This window comes from Galeopterus variegatus, unplaced genomic scaffold, assembly GCF_000696425.1.
Source record: "Galeopterus variegatus unplaced genomic scaffold, G_variegatus-3.0.2 Scaffold13319, whole genome shotgun sequence".
Classification (NCBI taxonomy): domain Eukaryota; kingdom Metazoa; phylum Chordata; class Mammalia; order Dermoptera; family Cynocephalidae; genus Galeopterus; species Galeopterus variegatus.
Window position 1 is genome coordinate 3,888 of NW_007739430.1, and position 20,928 is coordinate 24,815.

Genomic DNA, 20,928 nt, shown 5'->3' on the forward strand with positions numbered 1-20,928 from the left:
TTTAAAAAAAAAAAAAAAAGAAACTTTTGCTGTCTGGAAAGGCAGAGAATTTTTGAAACTATCAGGTTCTTGTTCCTTAGTGTTCAACAGTTCTCCTCACAATTCATCCTTGTCTTCTCACATTTTGCTAGAAGCAACAAGAAGAAACCAGGTGGTACCTTCAACAGTTTACTTGGAAATCTGTTTAGCTAGATCACCCAGTTACTGAAGGTGACAGTGTTGCTAAGTGTATTAGTCTGTTTCTGTTGCTTATAATGACATGTCCGAAGCTGGTAATTTGTGAAGAAATGGAATTTATTTCTTGCAGTTTGGAGGCTGGGAAGTCCAAGATCCAGGGAACACATCTGGTGAGGGCCTTCTGCTTGGTGGCAACTCTACAGAGTCCTGTGGAGGCTAGTGTGTCACTTGGTAAGAATGCACTGAGCAAGAAAGCTAATCTCTCTCACTCACTCACTCTGCTCATAAAGCCATCAGAACCACAAAATTGTGATTTCAGCTGAAATGTTGTTTCAACCTGACTTCACGGGCTGCCCTGGAGCATGATTGCACCTCAGAGTCTGTCCTGCCTTGAGACAAATGATTCAGGCTTTGTACTTTCACCCCAGTCAGTCCTTGGCCATGGTCTACGAGGTGCTGGGGGCAGGCTGAGTAACCCTCAGGTACTTCTGAGTCAGGCAGCTTATATAGCTTATGGACAGTCCTCTGAAGAATATAGCAGGTTTGGAAGCCATTTCCACAGCAGTTGGGGGGTGGGCGCAAACACTGAACTGGTAAAAAGGATCTCAGGAGATCTGAGTGACAGAGTTACAGCATCTGCTGCAGTCTACCTCTTGCACCTCTCAAATCCACTTATTTCTCAGAATGTAGGCCCAATACATCCTGCCACAGCTTCTCCAGGATTCTGGCTGGTCACAACCTCTGGGGAAACTTATCAAAGGATGGTTAGTAGAATGAGCCACAATCCCCATTGCTGCATTTAGTCCTAGGAGATGCCCTCAGTGGATCACCTGAGTGCCAAGCACATTCCTTCTTGTCCCTACCATGTAGCAGCAGCCTGAACTTCTAATGAACATTAGGGTCAATTACTCCTGCTACTATGGTAGCTCCTATTTGCAAAATGGGAAAGGCGAGAGTGCTTCTGGGTCACAAGATTGAGTAAGAAATCTCTCTTGGTCCTTCCACTTTCAGTAAGGTGGACTCTACCCTCAACAATGCCTGCTGTCTCCCAATTCATAGATCCTCTATCCTCTCCTCTCCAGAAAATAAACATCCAGGTTTTCTGCTAGTGTTGCAGTGTGGAGCTGAGAAGAGGACTGTAGGGTTAAACTACTTCTCAAATTGTCTAATTAGGCATTTTCTCAAATAGTCTTCCTTAGTTTAGCACCTCATCTTTACCTTGATTTCCAGAATTACCCAAAGCCACCAATTCCTGGCTGTTTTGAAGGATTCTATAATATCAATCCAGTTGCTTCTTGGCTTTCTCAATTGACAACCAAAGATTCAGCTTTCTAGGGTTTTCTAAGTTGGTTACAACTCTACATCTTCTTTCTACTTTCTAAAATTTTGTTGCTCGTGTCTCCTCTCCCTTGAGGATTTGTACAGCCCCATCCCACTTTTAAAAATCATATGGTTATTTTATTGGAATTTCAGAAGAGAGCGAAGGTTGATGGTTAAGGCTTTCATTCGTTTTACCATCTTTAGTTGGATGTTATCGGGCAATTTGAAGACAATGATGTAAAGGTGCTGTAGGGGCATCACGGAGGGGACCACGAAACTAACTAGTAGGACTCATGGTAAAAGACGCGAAAAGCCCCTAGAGGAGATTATGTTTAACTGATGTTTAAGCTGAGAACGAAAGATGAATAGGAATTAGCTAGGTTGGTGGAGTGGCAGGGAGAGAGGTGACATTGTTTGATACAGAAGGGACACTTTTATAAAATACCGAAGGCAAGGGGGAGCATGACACCAAAGTGGGTGTTGAAGGAGAGATGAATGATGAAGTTGGATGTGAATTAAGAAATATGTAAGAGGTTAAATGGATAGTAGCACTATTGAGTTATAGGAATTGATGCAATGAGGTAGAGAGATGTCAAGGATAACATTTGAGTTTCTGGTTGGTGAACTGGGTGAATAGTCATGTTCACTGAGAGGTAACGCCACAGATATAGGAGAGAAGACGATTAATATAATATGTGGGATATGCAAGGGAAGATGTACAGCAGGCACTTGGATATTCCGAGCTTATGTATAGGAGAAAGGTTGGAATAAAAATAGAGATATGTGAATATATATTATATATTCTGGGAAATACATATACTTTGGCTGGAAAAATTCTTGGGTTACAATGAGGAAATGTTTCTTTTACACCTCTGTGTTTTTTTTCTTCACTGTCTTATGAAGCCTAGAAGATACGCTTTGGGTTTTAAGTGACAGAAACCCAACTCAAACTAGTTTAGGAAGAAAAAGGAGTTTTGGTTCACAAAACATGGACCAGGTAGGAATATTGCGGCATGTGAGAGGGACAGTTTCCCAAGCGAAGAGATGCGAGGTAGACAAGGAACAAGTGACTGTCGTGAGTATTACTCTAATTCTTTCTTCTTTGTACGCAACTTATTCTTTTGACAGGATGTTTGAACATTTTATCCTTAATTGTAGAAACTGAAAAGCATGAGACTGAAAGTCTCAGTCTTGGTTAACAGTATGGATGAAATAATAACCCACAAGCTTCAATGACACTTAAAGAGAAACTTTGAAAGAAAGAAGTTGCCGATACGTTTCTGGGAGTGCTGTTAGCCATTACCCTTTGATTAAACGGCTGAGGAAGAAAGTTAGAAAATATTTAGTTGATAAATATTAAAGTTAAACCCATACCTTGTGTCCTGCCATCATAAAGTTGAGTTTCTGTATAGTATGTTTACTAAACAGGATAAACAGCTTTTCTATAACACTGAGAGATGGACTTGTTTTAATATTTTTCTTCCAAAGATTGTTGACTTGTAATCTTGAAATTATGTTTGATAAAATGTTTGTGATGGGAAATTATATTTGTTCACTTAAAGTTACAAACTGTATTTGTCATAGGAATTGAACTTGCTTACCAATCTTCTAAAAACTAACTTGCTGTGATCTCAGTGATCTTATAAATAACTCAACCAGCATTATAAAATGGTGCAAAATTTCTGGGGTTAGCAATGGTGTCTGTTTTCCTACCTGACCAGGTTTATGCTAGTAAATAATGCACAATTTCATTCTTCTGCATTATCTCTGGAATTTAACATTGGCCCCATGAAATGTTTTGTTTTGGTCTTAATTTATTTCTGCCTTGCACTAAGGAACCATCTTTGATCTGAAGATTTAAATTTATTTTTATCATTATTATTATTTCATCTCAAAGAATTTTTCTCCTATTGTTTTATTTTGCCACATCCTCTCTGAACTTTCCTTCTTCTTCTTTTTTTTTTTTCTTTTACTGTGGTAAGAACATTTAACATGAGATCTACCCTCTTAACAAAATTTTTTTTTTTTTTTTTTTTGTCTTTTTCCATGTCCGGCAACGGATCGCAACCCTCAGTGTTGCCCCTGTACCGGACCGGGACCGGCAACGGGATCGCAACCCTCGGTGGTGCCCCCACGCCTCGCTCAGCCAGTGAGCGGGAACCGGCCTGTACGTGGGATCCGAACCCTCGGCGGGAGCGCCTCCACGCTTCCCAAGTGGCGCACTAGCGCAGTGCGCCACCGGGCCGGCCCATTAACAAAATTTTAAATGCATAATACAGTACTGTTAGCCACGGGCACAATGTTGTACACTAGATCTGTAGAACGTATTCATCTTGCATCACTGAAGTTTTATGCCCATTGAACAGCGATTTCTCATTTTTCTCTCAGTCTGTATAAGCTCTTCTCCTGGACTGAGGCTCCATTTCTTATTTCTTTTATTTTGCCTCTCACAAATTATATCACTTTTTACTTTGATCTCAACTTAATCTGGTTTTCTCACTCACTAGTTTAGCTTTCTAAGGTATCCATCCTACTGTTCAGTGCCTCTAGTTATTTTAAAAATATCTTTGTTCACATTTTTATTTCCAGTGTAAAAACACAGTTCTCAAAGGCATTTGTTTGTATATGTCAATGTTTTATTTAAGTCATTACTGAGGAAAACAGCAGGAAGACAAAAGAGCTGGTTCCAAGAACATTTGAGAAATACAGATGGATATAGTCTATGAGAAAAGAATGCCAAAAAAAAATTATTAGGTTAGACATAAGAGTGGTTAACCTTTTACAGGAAATGAGACCATATCGTCTTTGGGGTTAACTCCTGCATCAGGCTATATGACAAAACAACTTATTGATTTCTTAAGTTAACCTCTTACCTTGCTGAACTTTATAGGACTATAAATCATTTGCACCTTCAGCAGTTGGGTCTGCAGAGCAGAGTCAAGCAAGATTAATAGAAAATGCTCTAGCATGGAAAAAAAGCAGCCTTTCTCTAGCCTTTTCTGAGACCGGGATACATTTTTCTCTTATATTAGGGACTCCTGTTTTCAAATTGCTCGGGGTTGCAAACTTTGGATGCTTCGTCCAACTGCTCTATGGCTTATCGTTTCCTCTAGTCCCCTTTACCATCAGGAGATGTTTGTGTAGTCACAGTGCAGGGGACAGGCGGATGGAAGGAGCGGTAAACCTGTCACAACGTTATGGGGGTGGGGCGAGGTGTGGGCTCCTCTCGCGTGGTGGACGTGGCAGACTGGAATGTTTTTTCTCTGTTTTTGCCAGTTCAATTTTCTTCTGACTCTTTGATATTTCCGCTATGTAAGTGGGACTCTCGTTTTCAGTCATGGTAAAAAATGATCCCTGGCACATTTCTGTTATGTTGTTTCAGCAGGATCAGGTGAAGGATGGAATAAAATAAGTGCTTTATTAGAATTACAAAGCTTGTATCTCTTATAAAGACAGCCATGTAGTTTTCTCATTTTTCCACAGAAATATTAAAAATATGTCCTTTGGAAGCCTATTATCCTCATTACCTTTCTCAGCCACCACAAATTTCAAGAGGACATTGTCATTTTATTTTGAGGTTCCCAATAATTCCATACCCCTGACCTATTTTTATGTTGGTTAGAATTAAGACCAAATGGCTTTATTTCTGCATCCTTCTGAGAATAAATTGAACTCCCCTTTAAAAATCTTTTTAAATCTGTGGACGCTCTTGTCAGGAAAATGCACACATGCATTCATGCAGAATGCTGTATATCATTTCAGGGGATTTACGGGCTTCTGAACCTCACCTAAGAGCCTCAGTTTAAGAATACTGGTTTTTGAGGTAACAATGTCCCAAGATGACTAAATAAGAGAATCATATCTACCTATAAGGTGGCAAAAATAAATTTTGATGTGGTCGTTCTTTTATCTCCATTTCACAGATTGTCAAACTGACGTGCATTTTGACTCCAAGGTTGTGTTGACATGATCTCAAAACATGTTTTGTTCCATGTTTGACCAGGATAATAAAGTGAGAGTTTTATTTTAAATGTATAAAGCTTAATCTGAAACGTTTACATCATGCCAACTTTAAAACACATTGTTTTTGTACAACAGAGGAAATGGTGGCTCTGTGAGAGACCTGGCTTTCCACGCGGGTTTCTCTCCAGCGCCTTCTGCCTAGTTCCACAGGAAGGAGGGACCAGCTGCACTGACTGCAGCTGCAGAGAATGGGCCGGAGTTACATGGCACGCAACGCCCTCCAGAAACACGGGATTAAGGACAATCAATGTGGGAAGCTTCAGGGCAGTGTCTGCCAGAACTGTACAGGTTAAATACTTAGAAAAATGACGGCGCCGTGGCCGGTGTGGGGCAGGAGGTCATCTGGAGGCCGGGCCCTGCGTGAGGACGGGCGGCGGGCCGGGCCGGGCTGCAGGGCCACCCCTAGTACAGCTGCTGCGCTTCACAGCCCAGAACCTCCAGCCTCAGGGCGATGTGCTGCGCCCAGCTCTGGGGGTGGATTCTAAGGTAGCGAGTCAGCAGCGGTGGATCCAGGGAGTGCACCACGGCTGTGAAGGAGTCTTGATTTCCCTGAAAAACCTGAAAGAGGAAAGACAGCATTGATTCGTGGTTTGCTGGAAACATTATCATGTGTACAGCGCCCCCCGCCAATCACTCACAGTGGGAAGAAAGCCTGCAAACGCGGCGTGAAATAACACGATCACACACAGTTTAGCCAGCAGAACAAAAGAAGTTCTTCACTTTAGTTCCACAGACCCCCAAGGTTCCCAACCCTGGTTGCTTATGGAAAGCACCCAGGGAACTGTGGAAACTAGTGACGCACGGTATGGCCACCTCCCCCAGACACGGCAGCCAGAAAGATCTTCTCAGTACATAAACCTGCTGATGCCACGCTCCCACTGAAAACCTTCCCTGTCACTTAGAATAAGACCCAAACTCCTTATTCCAAGCCCTGCCTGATATGGTCGTTGCCGTAGTCTCACATCTCATTGCCTCTGTTTCCCGCATTGCAGATACGCTGGCATTTGGGGTCCCAGACAGCGCCCGCGCTATCGAACACAACAGCCTTGGTACCTGTGATCCCCGCTGCTTGGAAGGCTCTTACCCCTTCGGTCCCCTCTGCCTTTATCCGTCTTTTGTAGTCTTTGGGTCTCGTTTGAAATGGCACCTCTTTAAAAAGCTCTTCCTCATCCCAGGTAGGAGTCCTTTTTATTCTAAATCTCCACTTGTTTACCTGTTTACGTGCTTACTGACTGTTTCCTCTGTCTCCACCATTAAATGTTAGCTCCATGACGGCAAAGGCCAGATCACTGTTTTATCTTCAGCCCATAGAATATATAGCGTATGTATGTAACATGGCAAATATATCATAAAAACTGGTGGAAGTGAAGTTTGCATTTGATAAAACTTTTGAGAAACATAAGGTCTCTGTTCTGAAATTGTTTGACAAATGTTTATGGCATATTTTGAGGCTTGTAAATCTTTTTGTTAGACTTCATCCTTATTATTTCCCTTCAAAGAAGGCTTCATTGAAAAATTATCTACCTAGAGAAATTGAAGGAATAATACAATGAACACCCTTAAATCCTTCACCTAGATTCATCAACTGTTAACATATTGAGATATTTACTCTCTCTCTCGCTCACACACACACACACACACACACACACACACTTTTTTTTGGAACATTTTGAAAGAAAATTGTAAACATCATGGCATTTTATTTCAAATACTTCAGTATGCCAAACCTGAGAATAAGGTCATTTTTCTATGTAACCACAGAATACCATCATTACACCCAACAAATGTAATATTAACACAATATTATCTAATATTCAAAATTTTACAGTTATTATAGTGATATCCAATATACAGTTTTTCCTGTACAGAATCTAATAAAAGATCACACATTGCATTGACTTGTCATCTCTCTCTCAAGTCTCCTTTAATCTAGACGAGACCCCTAGTCTCTGGTCTTTTTTTGTTCTTCATGACATTGACACTTTTAAGTGTCCAGCACACTTGTGTTGTAGAATGTCCCACATTCTAAATTTGAATGACTGTCATCTCCTGATTAGATTTTGCACCAAATTAAGGGACACATGATGCCAGTTTATTCCATTATTGATGATGCTAAGTTTAATCATTTGGTTAAGATGGTGTCCACCCAGTCTCTCTGTTATAAAGGTAACCATTTCCCTTTACTAACAGTCCATGGAGTAATACTTTGAGACCATGCATGTATTCTGTTCCCCAACAAGCTTTCATCCAGTGGTTTTTAGCATCCATTAAAGTTCCTTACAAGTGTTCTATAGTATACTGATGGTTGCAAATTGATTTTCCAATTTTGTCATTTCTTTTATGTTTATTAGCTGTAACTCCCCTGTGAAGAAAAGCTTCCCATCCCCCTTTATTTATTTATTTATTTATTTATTTATTTTTACTATGATTGTGGATTCCTGGATCCATTCTTCATTCTATGTATTATAATCCATTACTACTATTATTCTTTTTGATGTTCAAATTGTCTCACATCTGGCCAATAGGAAGCCCTCCAAGCCAGCTCCTTTTTTTCACATGACCCCGTTAGTCTTCGAGTGTGCTTCCTTGCATTCTAGCACAGCACGTTGTTCCAAGATCACCTGGCAGTTTCCTTGCTCCAGACTTGGAGTCAGTCATTTCTCTAAGGAGACCAGATTCCTTTTACTGGGAAATGGTGTTTAGAGACCAAGACCCGTGCCTGGGGAATGCTCATTGCTACTGTGGTGTCAGTACTTCTAGGCCCTCTCTGCAGACAGTGCTAAGAAACATATCTTTAAGATTACTGCTTTCTTAAAGACACTTCTAATTCAACTCTAACATATTCCCTGTATTAGTTTGTATTCGTTTTCTGGGGCTGCCATAACAAATTACCATGAACTTGGTGGCTTAAAAACAAAAGAAATTTATTTATTCCATCATAGTTCTACAGGCTCAAAGTCTGGAGCCTGAAGCAGAGGCACAACAGACTGAGTCAAACACACAATCCCATGTACAGCTTCTGTGTAGAAGTGGCGTCTGTCATATCCACTCACATTCTATTGGTCAAAATGAGGCATACGGCTATGCCTAAATTCAGTGAGGCTTTCAAGGAAAGAGTGAGTGAAAAATCAAGAACAATGCTACCATCCATCTACCTCATACGACATTTTCTGTTCACTTAGAAAATGCTTCTATTTTCTCGTTCCAGCAATAAGAGGTGATTTTATGTAGGCAGAGGTTTCTTAGTCCAGGAGCATCCTCTACTGTTAATAAAGTGAAGTGCAATTTATTCAATAGATGGGACCTGAAGACATTTGTGTGTCTGGTGATTTTTTGATTCACTTTTATTTTTATAGGACACTTAATTTCCACCATTTGCTTTCTTCCTTCATTCATCACCTCTAGTCCCATAGACTTTCAATCCCTTTCCTTTCAGTTCCCCTGAAGCCAATGAAGGTCCCAAACATTAGTATTTCATTGCACAGAGGGGGGACTTTCTCTTTTCAGAAGTGATTTTACCGGTGTTCCGCCACCACTAGGTCCCACAGTGATCTTTCCTCTTTTTTGCACAGTCTGTCCTGAACTCTATTCAGAGTAAGCTCTGGAGCTGGGTCTGCTGGCTTTGGATGTTTATTTCTTACTTGTAAATGGAAACTTATAGTATTCTTTGTCTTCTAGTTATTCTGTAGGTGAGTTATGGGTAGTTTTATTCACAATTTTAAATTGTGTGTGTGCGTGCATGTGTGTGTGTATGTGTGGTTTCTGAAGACTGTGTGGAGAGATTTAGGCAGCAGCCATTATCTTACAGGAAGGAATGTGCAATTCACTTGGAATTTTTTTTTTTTCCCTTTTTGTCTTTTTTCGTGACCGGTAACGGGATCGCAACCCTCAGTCAGTGTCGCGCCCATACCACGACTGGCAACAGGATCACAACCCTCGGTGTCACACCTGCACTGCGCTCAACCAGTGAGTGGACCCGTCTCTGTATGGGATCCGAACCCTCAGTGGGAGCGCCGCTGCACTCCCAAGTGCTGCACTCTACCGAGTGCGCCACCGGGCCGGCCCACTTGGAATTTTTAAATGCTACCTTAAACTTATTTCAATTATTTGTCTCTCGCATATAAAAATACAATTAATTTTACTATTTATTTTGCTTTAAGCAAGCTTGAAAAATTCTTTTATTAACCCTAATAATTTATATATACATTCTTTTGAATTTTCTATGCATGCCATCATATCTTACACACACAATGAGTTTGTTTCATCTTTTCCGATCCTTATACAATTTATTTTTTCTTACGTTACTGCACTGCTTAGGGCATCCAATACAGTTTTTAATAAAAGTGAATATGGAAGATTAAAGATAACTATGAACTCTTTTACACTACATCCATGAAGAGGTGGGTCTATTTTGCTTCATTCTAAACATGGGTCGGCCGTTGATTCTTTGAACCAATAGAGTATGACAGAAGTGACACTACGTCAGTTCTTGAAGAGGACTGGCAGCTTCCACCTCGGTTTCTTGTAATCTAGCTCTTAGGTAAGAAAAGAAACTACACTGAGACCACTATGCTGTGAGAAGCCAAGACATGTGGAGAGGCCCTGAAGGATGAGACACCACGTAGATAAAAAGATCAAGGAAAAACCAAGGCACCAGACATGTGAATGAAGAACCATCTAGGAAGGAGATTAATCCACCATTTCTGCTGACACCACATGGATCAGACCAAGGAGTGTAAAAGAATTTACAGTTGTCTTTAATCTGCCATATCCAGTTTTGTTTAAAACTATATTGGATGTCTTAAGCAGTGCAATAAGGTTAAAAAAAATTCTGTGTAGGAAGGGCCAGCAAAACCCTAGCAAGTTTGGGGTACTTTGTTATACAGCAATATGTAACTGGTGCAGTGAGTATCCTTACCATGTTCTCAGCCTCAAAGGGAAAGCTTTCTGTGTTTCATCATAAATATGATATTTGTTGTAAAATTTTTGTGAATATCCTTTATCAGATTAAATAATTTCCCTTCTAATCTTACTCTGCTAATTTTTAAATTAAGAACAGATGTTGAGGGGAGAAGGACTAGAGAGCAGTTGGGTAAGGGACACAAAAATTAACTACGATTTGTAATGATGAACATGCTAATAATATTGATTTGATCATCACATAGTGTACACAAATACTGATAGTCAACTCTGTACCCCATAAAGATGTATAAATAAAAATAATTAATGAAAAAGAACAGACTTTGAATTTTAGGAAATGCTTTTCCAGCATTAATTGGTCATATAATACATCAGTCTATTAATGTGATAAATTATATGAATTTTTTAATATTTAAGCTAACCTTGCATTCCTAGGATAAATCCAACTTAGATCCATATTGCTAATATTTTGTTTGGGATTTATGTTCATGAATAAAAAAGGCCTATTATTTTCCTTTCTAATATTGTCCTTGTTGAGTTTTATTGTCGATGTTATGCTACCATTATAAGAGAGTTGGATAATGTACAATCTTTTATTTTCTGGAAGAATCTTTGTGAGATTGGTATTATTTCTCCCTTGAAAATTTGGTAGAATATTTAGTGTAGCTATCTGGACTTGGAGTTTTTATGGGAAAATTTTTGAATAACAATTCAATTCCTCAAAGTTTATAGGAGTTTCAAGGTTTTCTATTCCTTCTTGAGTATCTTTTAGATGATATTTCCATAATTTCTTTTTCTATTTTTGACTTACTACTTTTCTGTATGCAATGTTTTAGAAATGTCTCTTGTAAAATACACTGAATTTGCTTTTGCTTTTTGATTAACTTGAAAATCTTTGTCTTTCAACCGGAATATTTGTTCCATTCATATTATACATAATTACTGTTATATTTGGATTTAAATCTACCATCTTAACTTGCTATTTTATTTTATTTTATTATTGTGACCGGTAAGGGGATCGCAACCCTTGGCATGGTGTCGCCTGCACTGCGCTCAGCCAGTGAGTGCACCGGCCATCCCTATATAGGATCTGAACTGGCGACCTCGGCGCTCCCAATGCTGCACTCTCCTGAGTGAGCCACAGGGTCAGCCCTTAACTTGCTATTTTTCCTGAAACTGTTTAATGTTTATCTCCCTTGCTTGCTTTTATTTAGATTTATTGAGTATATTTTATCCTTTCATATGTTTTCTTCTGCCATACACCCTACTTTATATTCTATTTATATTCTATTACTTACTGGTTATTCTAGAAATTATAACATGCATCAAATCATCAAGGTTTAATGTTAATCAACACTTTTACATTCTAGTTAATACAAGAATTTTAGAACTCTTTATTCTATTTACCCCCATTCTAACTTTTATGCTATTGTTTTCATATGTTCTAAATTCACACACACACACACACACACACACACACACACACACACAAACACACACACACACACACACATTTTGCTTAAACAATAGAAATTTATTGTCTCATAATTCTGGAGGCTAGAGGTCTGAGATCAAGGTGTTGCCAGGGTTAGTTTCTCCTGAGGCCTTGCTCCTTGGTTTTTAGATGGCATCTTCCTGTGTCATCGTGTGGTTTTTCCTGTGTGCCTGTCTGTGCCCTAATCTTTTCTTCTCATATGGACACCAGTCATATCGAAATAAGGCCCACCCTAATGACCTCATTTCAGCATAATTACCTCTTTAAAGATCATATCTCCAAATAAGGTCACATTTTGAGGTACTGAAGGTTAGGACTTCAACATATGAATTTTGGGGGACACAATTCAGCTCATAACAGCTTTCAACCAATTGGTGTTAACTCACACCTCTAAAAATGTAAGTTGTATTAACTTCAGTTACCAAAGTTTACATCTTTCAAAGCTTGTGCCTTACATAGCATCTTTCTTAAAGCATTTTATGGGTGCACAATGGCATTTAGCAGATCAGGCACGGTCCATCATCCCACCAGTTCTTAGGAATAAATTCCATTTGGCTTTGTTTTCTGCTTGATAGCTGCCCCTTCCCATTTCCCCTTCCCCCTAGCTCCAGTAACCACCATTCTACTTTCTGTTTCTATGAATTTGACTGCTTTAGACACCCCATATAATAAACTTACATATATGTATATATTTTAACCCCAGAATATATTTTATGTATTCAAGTAATATAAGCTTTTATATTGTTTTAAAAAGTCTATGTTTATTTAGATTTACACAGATAGTAACCTGTCTTTATTCCTGCATTTTACCCTCTTATGTAATATGTTTTTATTCTGTAACTTTTTAATATGTTTGGGTGGTAAAATTATTCATGTATGTCTGAAACTTTCTTACTTTTTTTGCTTTAATGTATAACAGAAATTTTCATTAGGTTTTCTTTTGGGGGTGTGGGAGTCAGATCTTTGCTCTTAGCATTGCAAAGATTTATTATTTTCTGATTTTCACTATTGTTCAGAAATATGGTGTCAGATTATCGCTCACTATGGTAATGCACATGTCTTCTGACATATTTTATGTGATAAAATGCACACAACATAAAATTTACCATTTTAGCCATTTTAAAGTATAAAATTCAGTGGCATTTAGTACATTCACAATGCTGTGTAGCCATCACCAATATCTAGTTCAAGAACATTTCTATCACTCCAAAAGGAAATACCACACCCACTAAAAATTTTAATATGTGGGAATTCTGGAGGCCTAAAACGGGGGTTCTTTCCTCTAGAGTGGATTTGAGAATGGTTCTTCCAGGTGCCAGGCAGTGCTAGTGCTCTGCAACCACTTTAGTTCCCTTCTGGTGTTATGACTTAATGCAGAAGTCTCACAGACACTTCTCCTTGTATTTTGCTCAAAGCTATGTCTACCAAGAACGACACTAATATGGGCATTTTCCCTGAGGGAAGGTCTTCCTTTTGATATTTGTTTATTTTTTACCTCTCTCTGCTCTGATTTCAGCTCATAATTTTTAAATAAAAGCTTGTGGTTTTTTGCTGTTGTTGCTGGAGATTTCCTTTTCTTTGCTGAGTATAGCAATGTGTTAAGAAGTATGTATTGTCAGTGACATAGCATTTCTCATTGTGTTACAATGTACGTAATATAAAATTTATCCTTTCAACCATTTTAAGTGTACAGTTCAGTGGCATCAAGTACATTCACAATGTTGTGCAACCATCACCTCTATCCATGTCCAGAACTTTTTCATCATCCCAAACAAAAACTGTAGTAATTAGACAACAACTATTCATTCTCCCCTCCCCATACCACCTGGTAATCTTTCTTCTACTTCCTGTCTCTATGAATCTGCCTGTTCTAGGTACCTCATTATAATGGTTGATTTTATATATTAACTTGACTGGGTCATGGGATGCTCATATATTTGATCAAACTTTATTCTGTGTGTGTCCGTGAGAGTGATTTTTAGTCAGATTAACATTTGAATTGGTAGACTGAATAAAGCAGGTTGCCCTTCCTAATGTGGATTAATCTTGTCCAATCAGTTTTTAGGCCTGAATAGAATAAAAAGGCTGACCCTCTTCAGAGTAAGAGAGAATTCTTTCTACCTGACTATCTTTGAACTGGGACCTCAGCCTTTTCCTGCCTTCAGGCTTGAACTGAAACATTTTAGCTCTTCCTGGGTCTTGAGCCTGCTAGTCTTTGAACTGGAACTATGCCATTACTTCTCTTCATTTTCAGGCCTTCAGAATTGGACTGGAACTACACCATCAGTTCTCCTACATCTCCAGGTTGCCAACTCACCCTGCAGATCTTGGGACTTGTCAGCCTCCATAATCATGTTAGCTAATTCCTTATAATAAATGTGTGTGTGTGTGTGCGTGTGCGTGTGTGTGTGTGTGTGTGTATCTCCTATTGGTTCTGTTTCTCTGGAGAATCCTGACTAATAAAGATTTTTATACCAAGACTGGTTCTAGAGAAAAAGAATTTTAAGGATGAGTTTTCTGAATTGATTCTTGGATTTCTGGAATTGGTTCTTAAATGTGATTAGATTTAAAGGCATGAATGACTCTATTTCCAGTAGTAAAGATAGTCCATGTCATTATCTGGCAATATAGATATGCAAAATATCTTCATTGGATATCTAATCAACCACTTATAAGAAGCAAGGATCTGGGTGACTTACGAACATGTTTGTCAAACTAATAAATATAATGAGATTGGCTGGTTGCTCCCAATATTGCTGGACAAAGTGAGTAAAGAAAAGGATGAGTGTAGGGATTTGAATTCCCAGTTCAAAACTCCATAAATAATCTGAAAGCTTCTATGTGTGCCTTGAAGGAGACCCTATCTCCTGTAACTGCAGTGCTGAGATTGCTGAAAATAAAACTCAAAATCTCATCCTGTGACTAGTTGAATTGCAATGCAAGTTGAACTCCCAGCCTCATAGGGTGTCTACTGTTAAAGTAAGGGCATTGCTTGGGAAGCAACAGGATCCTGAAAATTGGAATGGGGACGTGTGGGAAGATAAAGCTGGTGACATTGAGCCCCTAAGTTCTGATGAGTCTTTGCCTGTGGAAACAGACTCTCAATCATCAGTGAAAGAAGCCTGATATGGGTTGAATGTTTGTGCCCTCCAAAGCTAATGTGGAAGACTGGTCCCCAATGAAGCAATGTTGAAAGGTGGGGCCCTTAAGAGGCAATTGGATCATGAGGACTATGCACTCATGAATGTAGTAATGGGTTAATGGTTTAATGGGTTTTCATGGGTCTGGACTGGTAGTTTTATAAGAAGAGCACATAAAATAGCAGTCTTGCCATTTTTTGTCATGTGATTGCCTGCATCACCTAGGAACTTTGTAGAGACTCTCCACCAAGAAGAGGGCCCTCAACAGATGCACCCCCTGGACTTCAAACTTTTTGCCTCCAAAACTGTAAGAAACAAACCTCTTTTCTTTATACATTACTCAGTTTCAGGTATTTTGTTATAAGAAAGCAGACTAATACAGAAAATTGGCACCAAGAAGTGGGGCTGTTGCTGACAACTACTACCTGAAAATGTGGAAGCAGTTCTGGAACTAGGTAAAGGGCAGAAGCTGGAGGAATTTGGGGATACAGGCTATAAAAAGCCTAGATTCTAGTGAGGGCTTAGAAGACAAGAGGACTAGGGAAAGTTTGGAATGTCTTAGAGACTGGTTAAGTGGTGGCAACCAGAATGCTGATAAAAAATATGCAATGTAAAGACTATTCTGAGGAGGTCTCAAATGGAAATAAGGAGGAGTTTATTGAAAACTGGAGCAAAGGTCGCCCTTATTGTTAACTGTCAAAGAACTTAGCTGCATTGTTTCCATGCATGAGGGCTTTATGGAATGTGGAGTGATGCACCGGGGTATTTGACAGGAGAAATATCTAAGCGGCAAAGCACTCAGGCTATTGCATGGCTACTTTTACAGTGAAATGAGAGATAAAAGAGATGACTTAAAGATAGAATTTAAAATTAAAGGGAAGCGGAATGTAAAAAATTGGAAAACTCTCAGCCTGGCCACAAAAAATTAAAAAAGTGTGTTAAGGAGAGGAAACTAAGGCTGTAGCTAAAGAGATTAGTACAGAAAGAAGGAATTATCAAGAGAATGTAAGAAAGATCTTGAATGCACTCCAGAGATCTTTGAGGCTGCCCCTCCCATCACAGGTCCAGAGGCCTAGAAAGATGGAATGGTTTTAGGGAAGAGGCCCAGGGCCCCCTCCATGGGCTGGATGTCCAGGGCCCCTTTGGGATGCTGTTCCCTGCACCCTGGCTGCTCCAGCTGCTACAGCCATGGCTAAATTGTTCCCAGGTGCTGCTGAACTCAAAGCTTCAGAAGATGCAAGCCAGAAGCCTTTGTGCTGTTCACATGGTGTTACGTCTACTGGCTAGTAGAATGAAAGAGCTATGGAGGCATTGCAGCCTCCATCCAGATTTCAAAAGACATATGGAAAAGCCTGGTGGCCCAGGAAGAGATTTGTCAGTGGGGTAGAGACACTGCAGAAAGCCTCCACTAGAGCAATGCTGAATGGAAATTTGCAGTCAAAGTTGCATGAAAGAACCCCCATCAGGGCTATGCCTAGTGGAACTGTGGGAGTGAGACCACCACTGAGACCCCAGAACTGTAGAGCTACCAGCAAGTAATGCCAGCCTGGGAGAGCTGAAGGATGGGCTGATTCCAGGAAAGCCATAGGAGCAAGGCTGCTCAAGGATTTGGAGGCCCAATCCCCACACTAGTGTGCAGAGAATGCCAGACACAGAGTCAAGGGAGATTATTATCCAGCTTTAAGATTTAATTTCTACCCAAAGTAATATACAAATTTAATGCAATTCCCATCAAAATTCCTATGACATTTCTCTCAGAAATGGAAAGAACTATACAGTCATTTATCTGGAATAACAAAAGACCACGAATAGCCAAAGCAATGCTGAGCAAAAAAAATAAAGCTGGAGGTATTACTCTACCTGACTTTAAACTATACTACAAAGCCACAATAACCAAAACAGCATGGTACTGGTATAAAAACAGAGACTCTGACCAATGGAATAGAATAGAGCACCCTGAAATCAACCCACGCACTTACTGCCATTTGATCTTCGACAAAGGCATCAAGCCTATTCACTGGGGTCGGGACTCCCTCTTCAGCAAAGGGTGCTGGGATAACTGGATATCCATTTGCAGGAGATTGAAACTAGACCCACATCTCTCACCATGTACTAAAATCAACTCAAAATAGATCAAGGATTTAAATATACACCCCGAAACAATAAAACTTATTAAAGAAAACATAGGAGAAACCCTTCAGCAAATAGGGCTGGGCACAGACTTCATGAATACGACCCCAAAAGCACAGGCAACCAAAGGAAAAATAAACAAAGGGGACTATATCAAACTAAAAAAAACAAACAAATTAATTCACCCACATACACACACACAAAAAAAAACCGGGGGGTGGGGGTGGGGAAGAAGATATAACAACTATACTTTCATGAAGTTGTTACAACAAGCAAATGGAAAGGACATTCTTGGGGGGGAGGGGAGGGAGGGAGGAGGGAGGGAGGTGTCGGTGATGGGCCATAATAATCATATACAGTGTATATTGACAAAATAAAAATTTAACAAAAAAAAAAATAAAAAATAAAAAAATAAAAATTAAAAAAAAAAGTTTTTAAAAATATAAATAGACTTAAAAATCAAGGCAAAAAGGAAATAAAGATTTTACTGGAGTGAAAAAAAAAAGATTTAATTTCTGCTCTGCTGTTTTGGACTTGCTCTGGGCTGGTCTTTCTTTTGTTTTGATTCCACAGATGGAACTTTGGACTTTGGAGTTGGTGCTGAAATGAATTAAGACTTTGGGGATATGGGCATGGAATGAATATATTTGTATGTGAGAAATACATGAGCTGTGGGGGGTCAGGGGCAGAATAACATGGGTTGAATGTTTGTCCCCTCCTAAGCTCACGTGGAATATCCCCAATGTGGCAATGTTAAATGGTGGAGCCTTTAAGAGGTCATTGGATCATGACGACTATGCTCTTATGAATGGATTAATCCATTCATGGATTAATGGGTTGATGGTTTAATGGGTTATCATGGGTGTGGACTAGTGGCTTTATTAGGAAAGCACATGAAACAACACTCTTGCCATTCTTGTCATGTGACTGCCTGCATTGCCTCGGAACTCTGCAGAGACTCCCCACCAAGAAGTCCCTCACCAAATGCACCCCCTGGACCTTAGACTTCCCAGATTCTAAAACTGTAAGAAATAAATTTCATTTTTTTGTAAATTACCCAGTTTCAGGTATTCTGTTATAAGCAATAGAAAATGGACTAATATAAGTCCTCTCCATTTCCAGTGGATGCAGCCTCCCCATCTACGGTGGAAATGGCCTCTCTACTCCCATCTGAGAGGATTAACGTGTATTGCCTGACAAAACTGTAACCACCTCCCCTGAGGCAGCTGCCATGCAAGACAATGCTGATTTTCCTCAGGACCCACCTCTCCCAGCCCTCTTTGCCTCTAGACCTGTAACTAGACTCAGGTCCCAGCAGGACCCTAAAGGTAAGGTGCAAAGTGCGACCCATGAGGAGGTGTGATACACTCCAGAAAAACGACTTGCATTTTCTATTTTATACAAGCAGAAATCCAGGAGATATGTGTGGGAATGAATATTGAGGATGTGGAATCATGGTAGAAGAAACACAAAGCTGTATCTGGCTGATTTATTGATATGGGCCCACTAAGCAGAGATTCTGCATTTAATTTTATGGCTCAGGAAGTTAAAAAGGGCTCAAACAGTTTGTTTGCTTGGTTGGTTGGTTGGTTGGTTGAAACATGGACCAAAAGATGGCCCACAGTGAGTAAGAAATGCTGGATTTTCCTTGGATTAATGTAGAGAAAGAGATTCAAAGGCTTAGGGAGATTGGAATGTTATGGTGGTTTTGTCATTTAAGATCTACTCACCCATGTCAGGAGGGTCCAGAAGATGTACCTTTCACCACAACTCTGGGAAATCAATGTGAGGGGAGCCCTAGCATCCTTGAGAAGCTTTGTGATTGTTCTCTGTAGGCCAGACCTTAAATTGGGAACTGCGGTTACTAAGTTGGGAAACCTAAATGCAGTGAGAGTAATTTGATCCTGAGGTGGCAGGGGCCAAGTGGCAGCAAGCAACTACCAAAGGTGAGGTGGGTGTGGTTACTGTAGAGTAACCACAGAGGCAGAGCAGCAATCAGAATAATCTGACTTGTGCAGAACTATCGTGTTGGCTAGTAGATCATGGTGTTTCTAGAAGTGAATAGATAGAAAGCTGACTAAAGTCTTACTTGATCTGCATAAGCAGAAAAGTTCTAGGGCAAGTGGAGAAATGTCTAAGCTGAATCATAAAAACAGACAGTCATGACCATTCAATTTCCAGACATAAGCTAGTTACAGACCCAGAACCCTTTGAATGAAGGAGGGATCCCTATGGACTTCCCCAAATTTATACTGTTTATTATTCTCCCAGCTTTCCCCAAAGGGACCTACAGCTTTTTATCAGGGTGACAGTGCATTGGGGAAAAGGAAATAATCAGACGTTTCAAGAACTATTGGACACTGGATCTGAACCAACACTAACTTCAGAAGACCCCAAACATCACTGTGGTTCATCAGTCAGAGGAGAGGAGCTTATGGAGGTCAAATTATCAATAGAGCTTTAGCTCAGGTTCGTCTCACAGTGGGCCCAGTGGGTCCACAAACCTATCCTGTGGTATTTTCTCAGTTTTAAGATGCATTAATTGAAACAGACATATTCAGTAGCTGGCAGAATCCCCACATTGGCTCCTCAACCTGTGGAGTGAGATCTATTACAGTAGCAAAGATCAAGTGGAAGCCACTAGAATTGCCTTTACCTAGAAAAATAGTAAACCAAAACCAATGCTGTATTCCTGGAGGGATTGCACAGATTAGTGCCACCATCAAGGACCTGAAAGACACAGGGATGGCAATTCCCACCACAGCTTCTTTAAACTCTCCTATTTGACTTGTGCAGAAGACAGATGGATTCTGGAGAATGACAGCGGATTATCGTTACTAAGTGGTGGCTCTGATTGCAGCTGCTGTACCACATGTGGTTTCATTGCTCGAGCAAATTAACACATCCCCTAGTACCTGTTATGCAGCTATTGATCTGGCAAATACTTTTTCTCCATACCTGTTGATAAAGCCCACCAGAAGCAGTCTGCTTTCAGCTGGCAAGGCCAGCAATACAATGTCATTGACCTACCTCAGGGATATATCAGCTCTTCTACCCTATGTCATAATTTAGTTTGCAGGGATCTTGCTCACCTTTCCCTTCCACAAGGCAGCACACTGGTCCATTACACTGATATTATGTTTATCTGGACCTAGTGAGCAAAAAGTGGGAACTATTCTATATTTATTGGTAAGACATATGCATGCCAGAGGGAGGGAAATATGTATGACAAAAATTTAGGGGCCTTCTGCCTCAGAGAAATTTCTAGGGTTCCAATGGTGTGGGGTGTGTCAAGATATCCCTTCTATGGCAAAGAATAAATTCCTGCATCTGGCACATTTTACAGCCAAAAAAGAAGCACAACACCTAGTGGGGCTCTGTGGATTTTGGAGGCAAAATATTCCTTATTTAGGTGTGCATGTGTTACTCCAGACCATCAGTGACCTGAAAGGCTGCTAATTTTGAGTGGGGCCCAGAACAGGAGAAGGCTCTGCAACAGGTCCAGGCTGCTGTGCAAGCCATTCTGCCCCTTGGGCCACATGATCCAGCAGACCAATGGTCCTGGAGGTGTCAGTGGCAGATAGGATGCTGTTTGGAGCCTTTGGCAGGCCCCTAGAGTGAATCACAGCAGACACCCTCAGGATTTTGGGGCAAGGCCCTGCCATCATTCACAGATAACTCTCCTTTTTTTTTTTTTTTTTTTTTTTTTTTTTTTTTTTTACC

General features: G+C 40.1%; 1 protein-coding gene across 1 annotated transcript in view; it reads right to left on the bottom strand.

Annotated features, from left to right (window-relative positions):
- Positions 1-4,111: 4,111 nt before the first annotated feature.
- Positions 4,112-20,928, bottom strand: part of LOC103581550 (coagulation factor VIII-like) — a 26,120-nt gene continuing 9,303 nt past the window's right edge. The window contains exon 5 of the mRNA XM_008563360.1: positions 4,112-6,078. Within this exon, the coding sequence (XP_008561582.1) occupies positions 5,923-6,078 (156 nt within the window). The 3' untranslated portion in view covers positions 4,112-5,922. The remainder of the gene's footprint in view (positions 6,079-20,928) is intronic.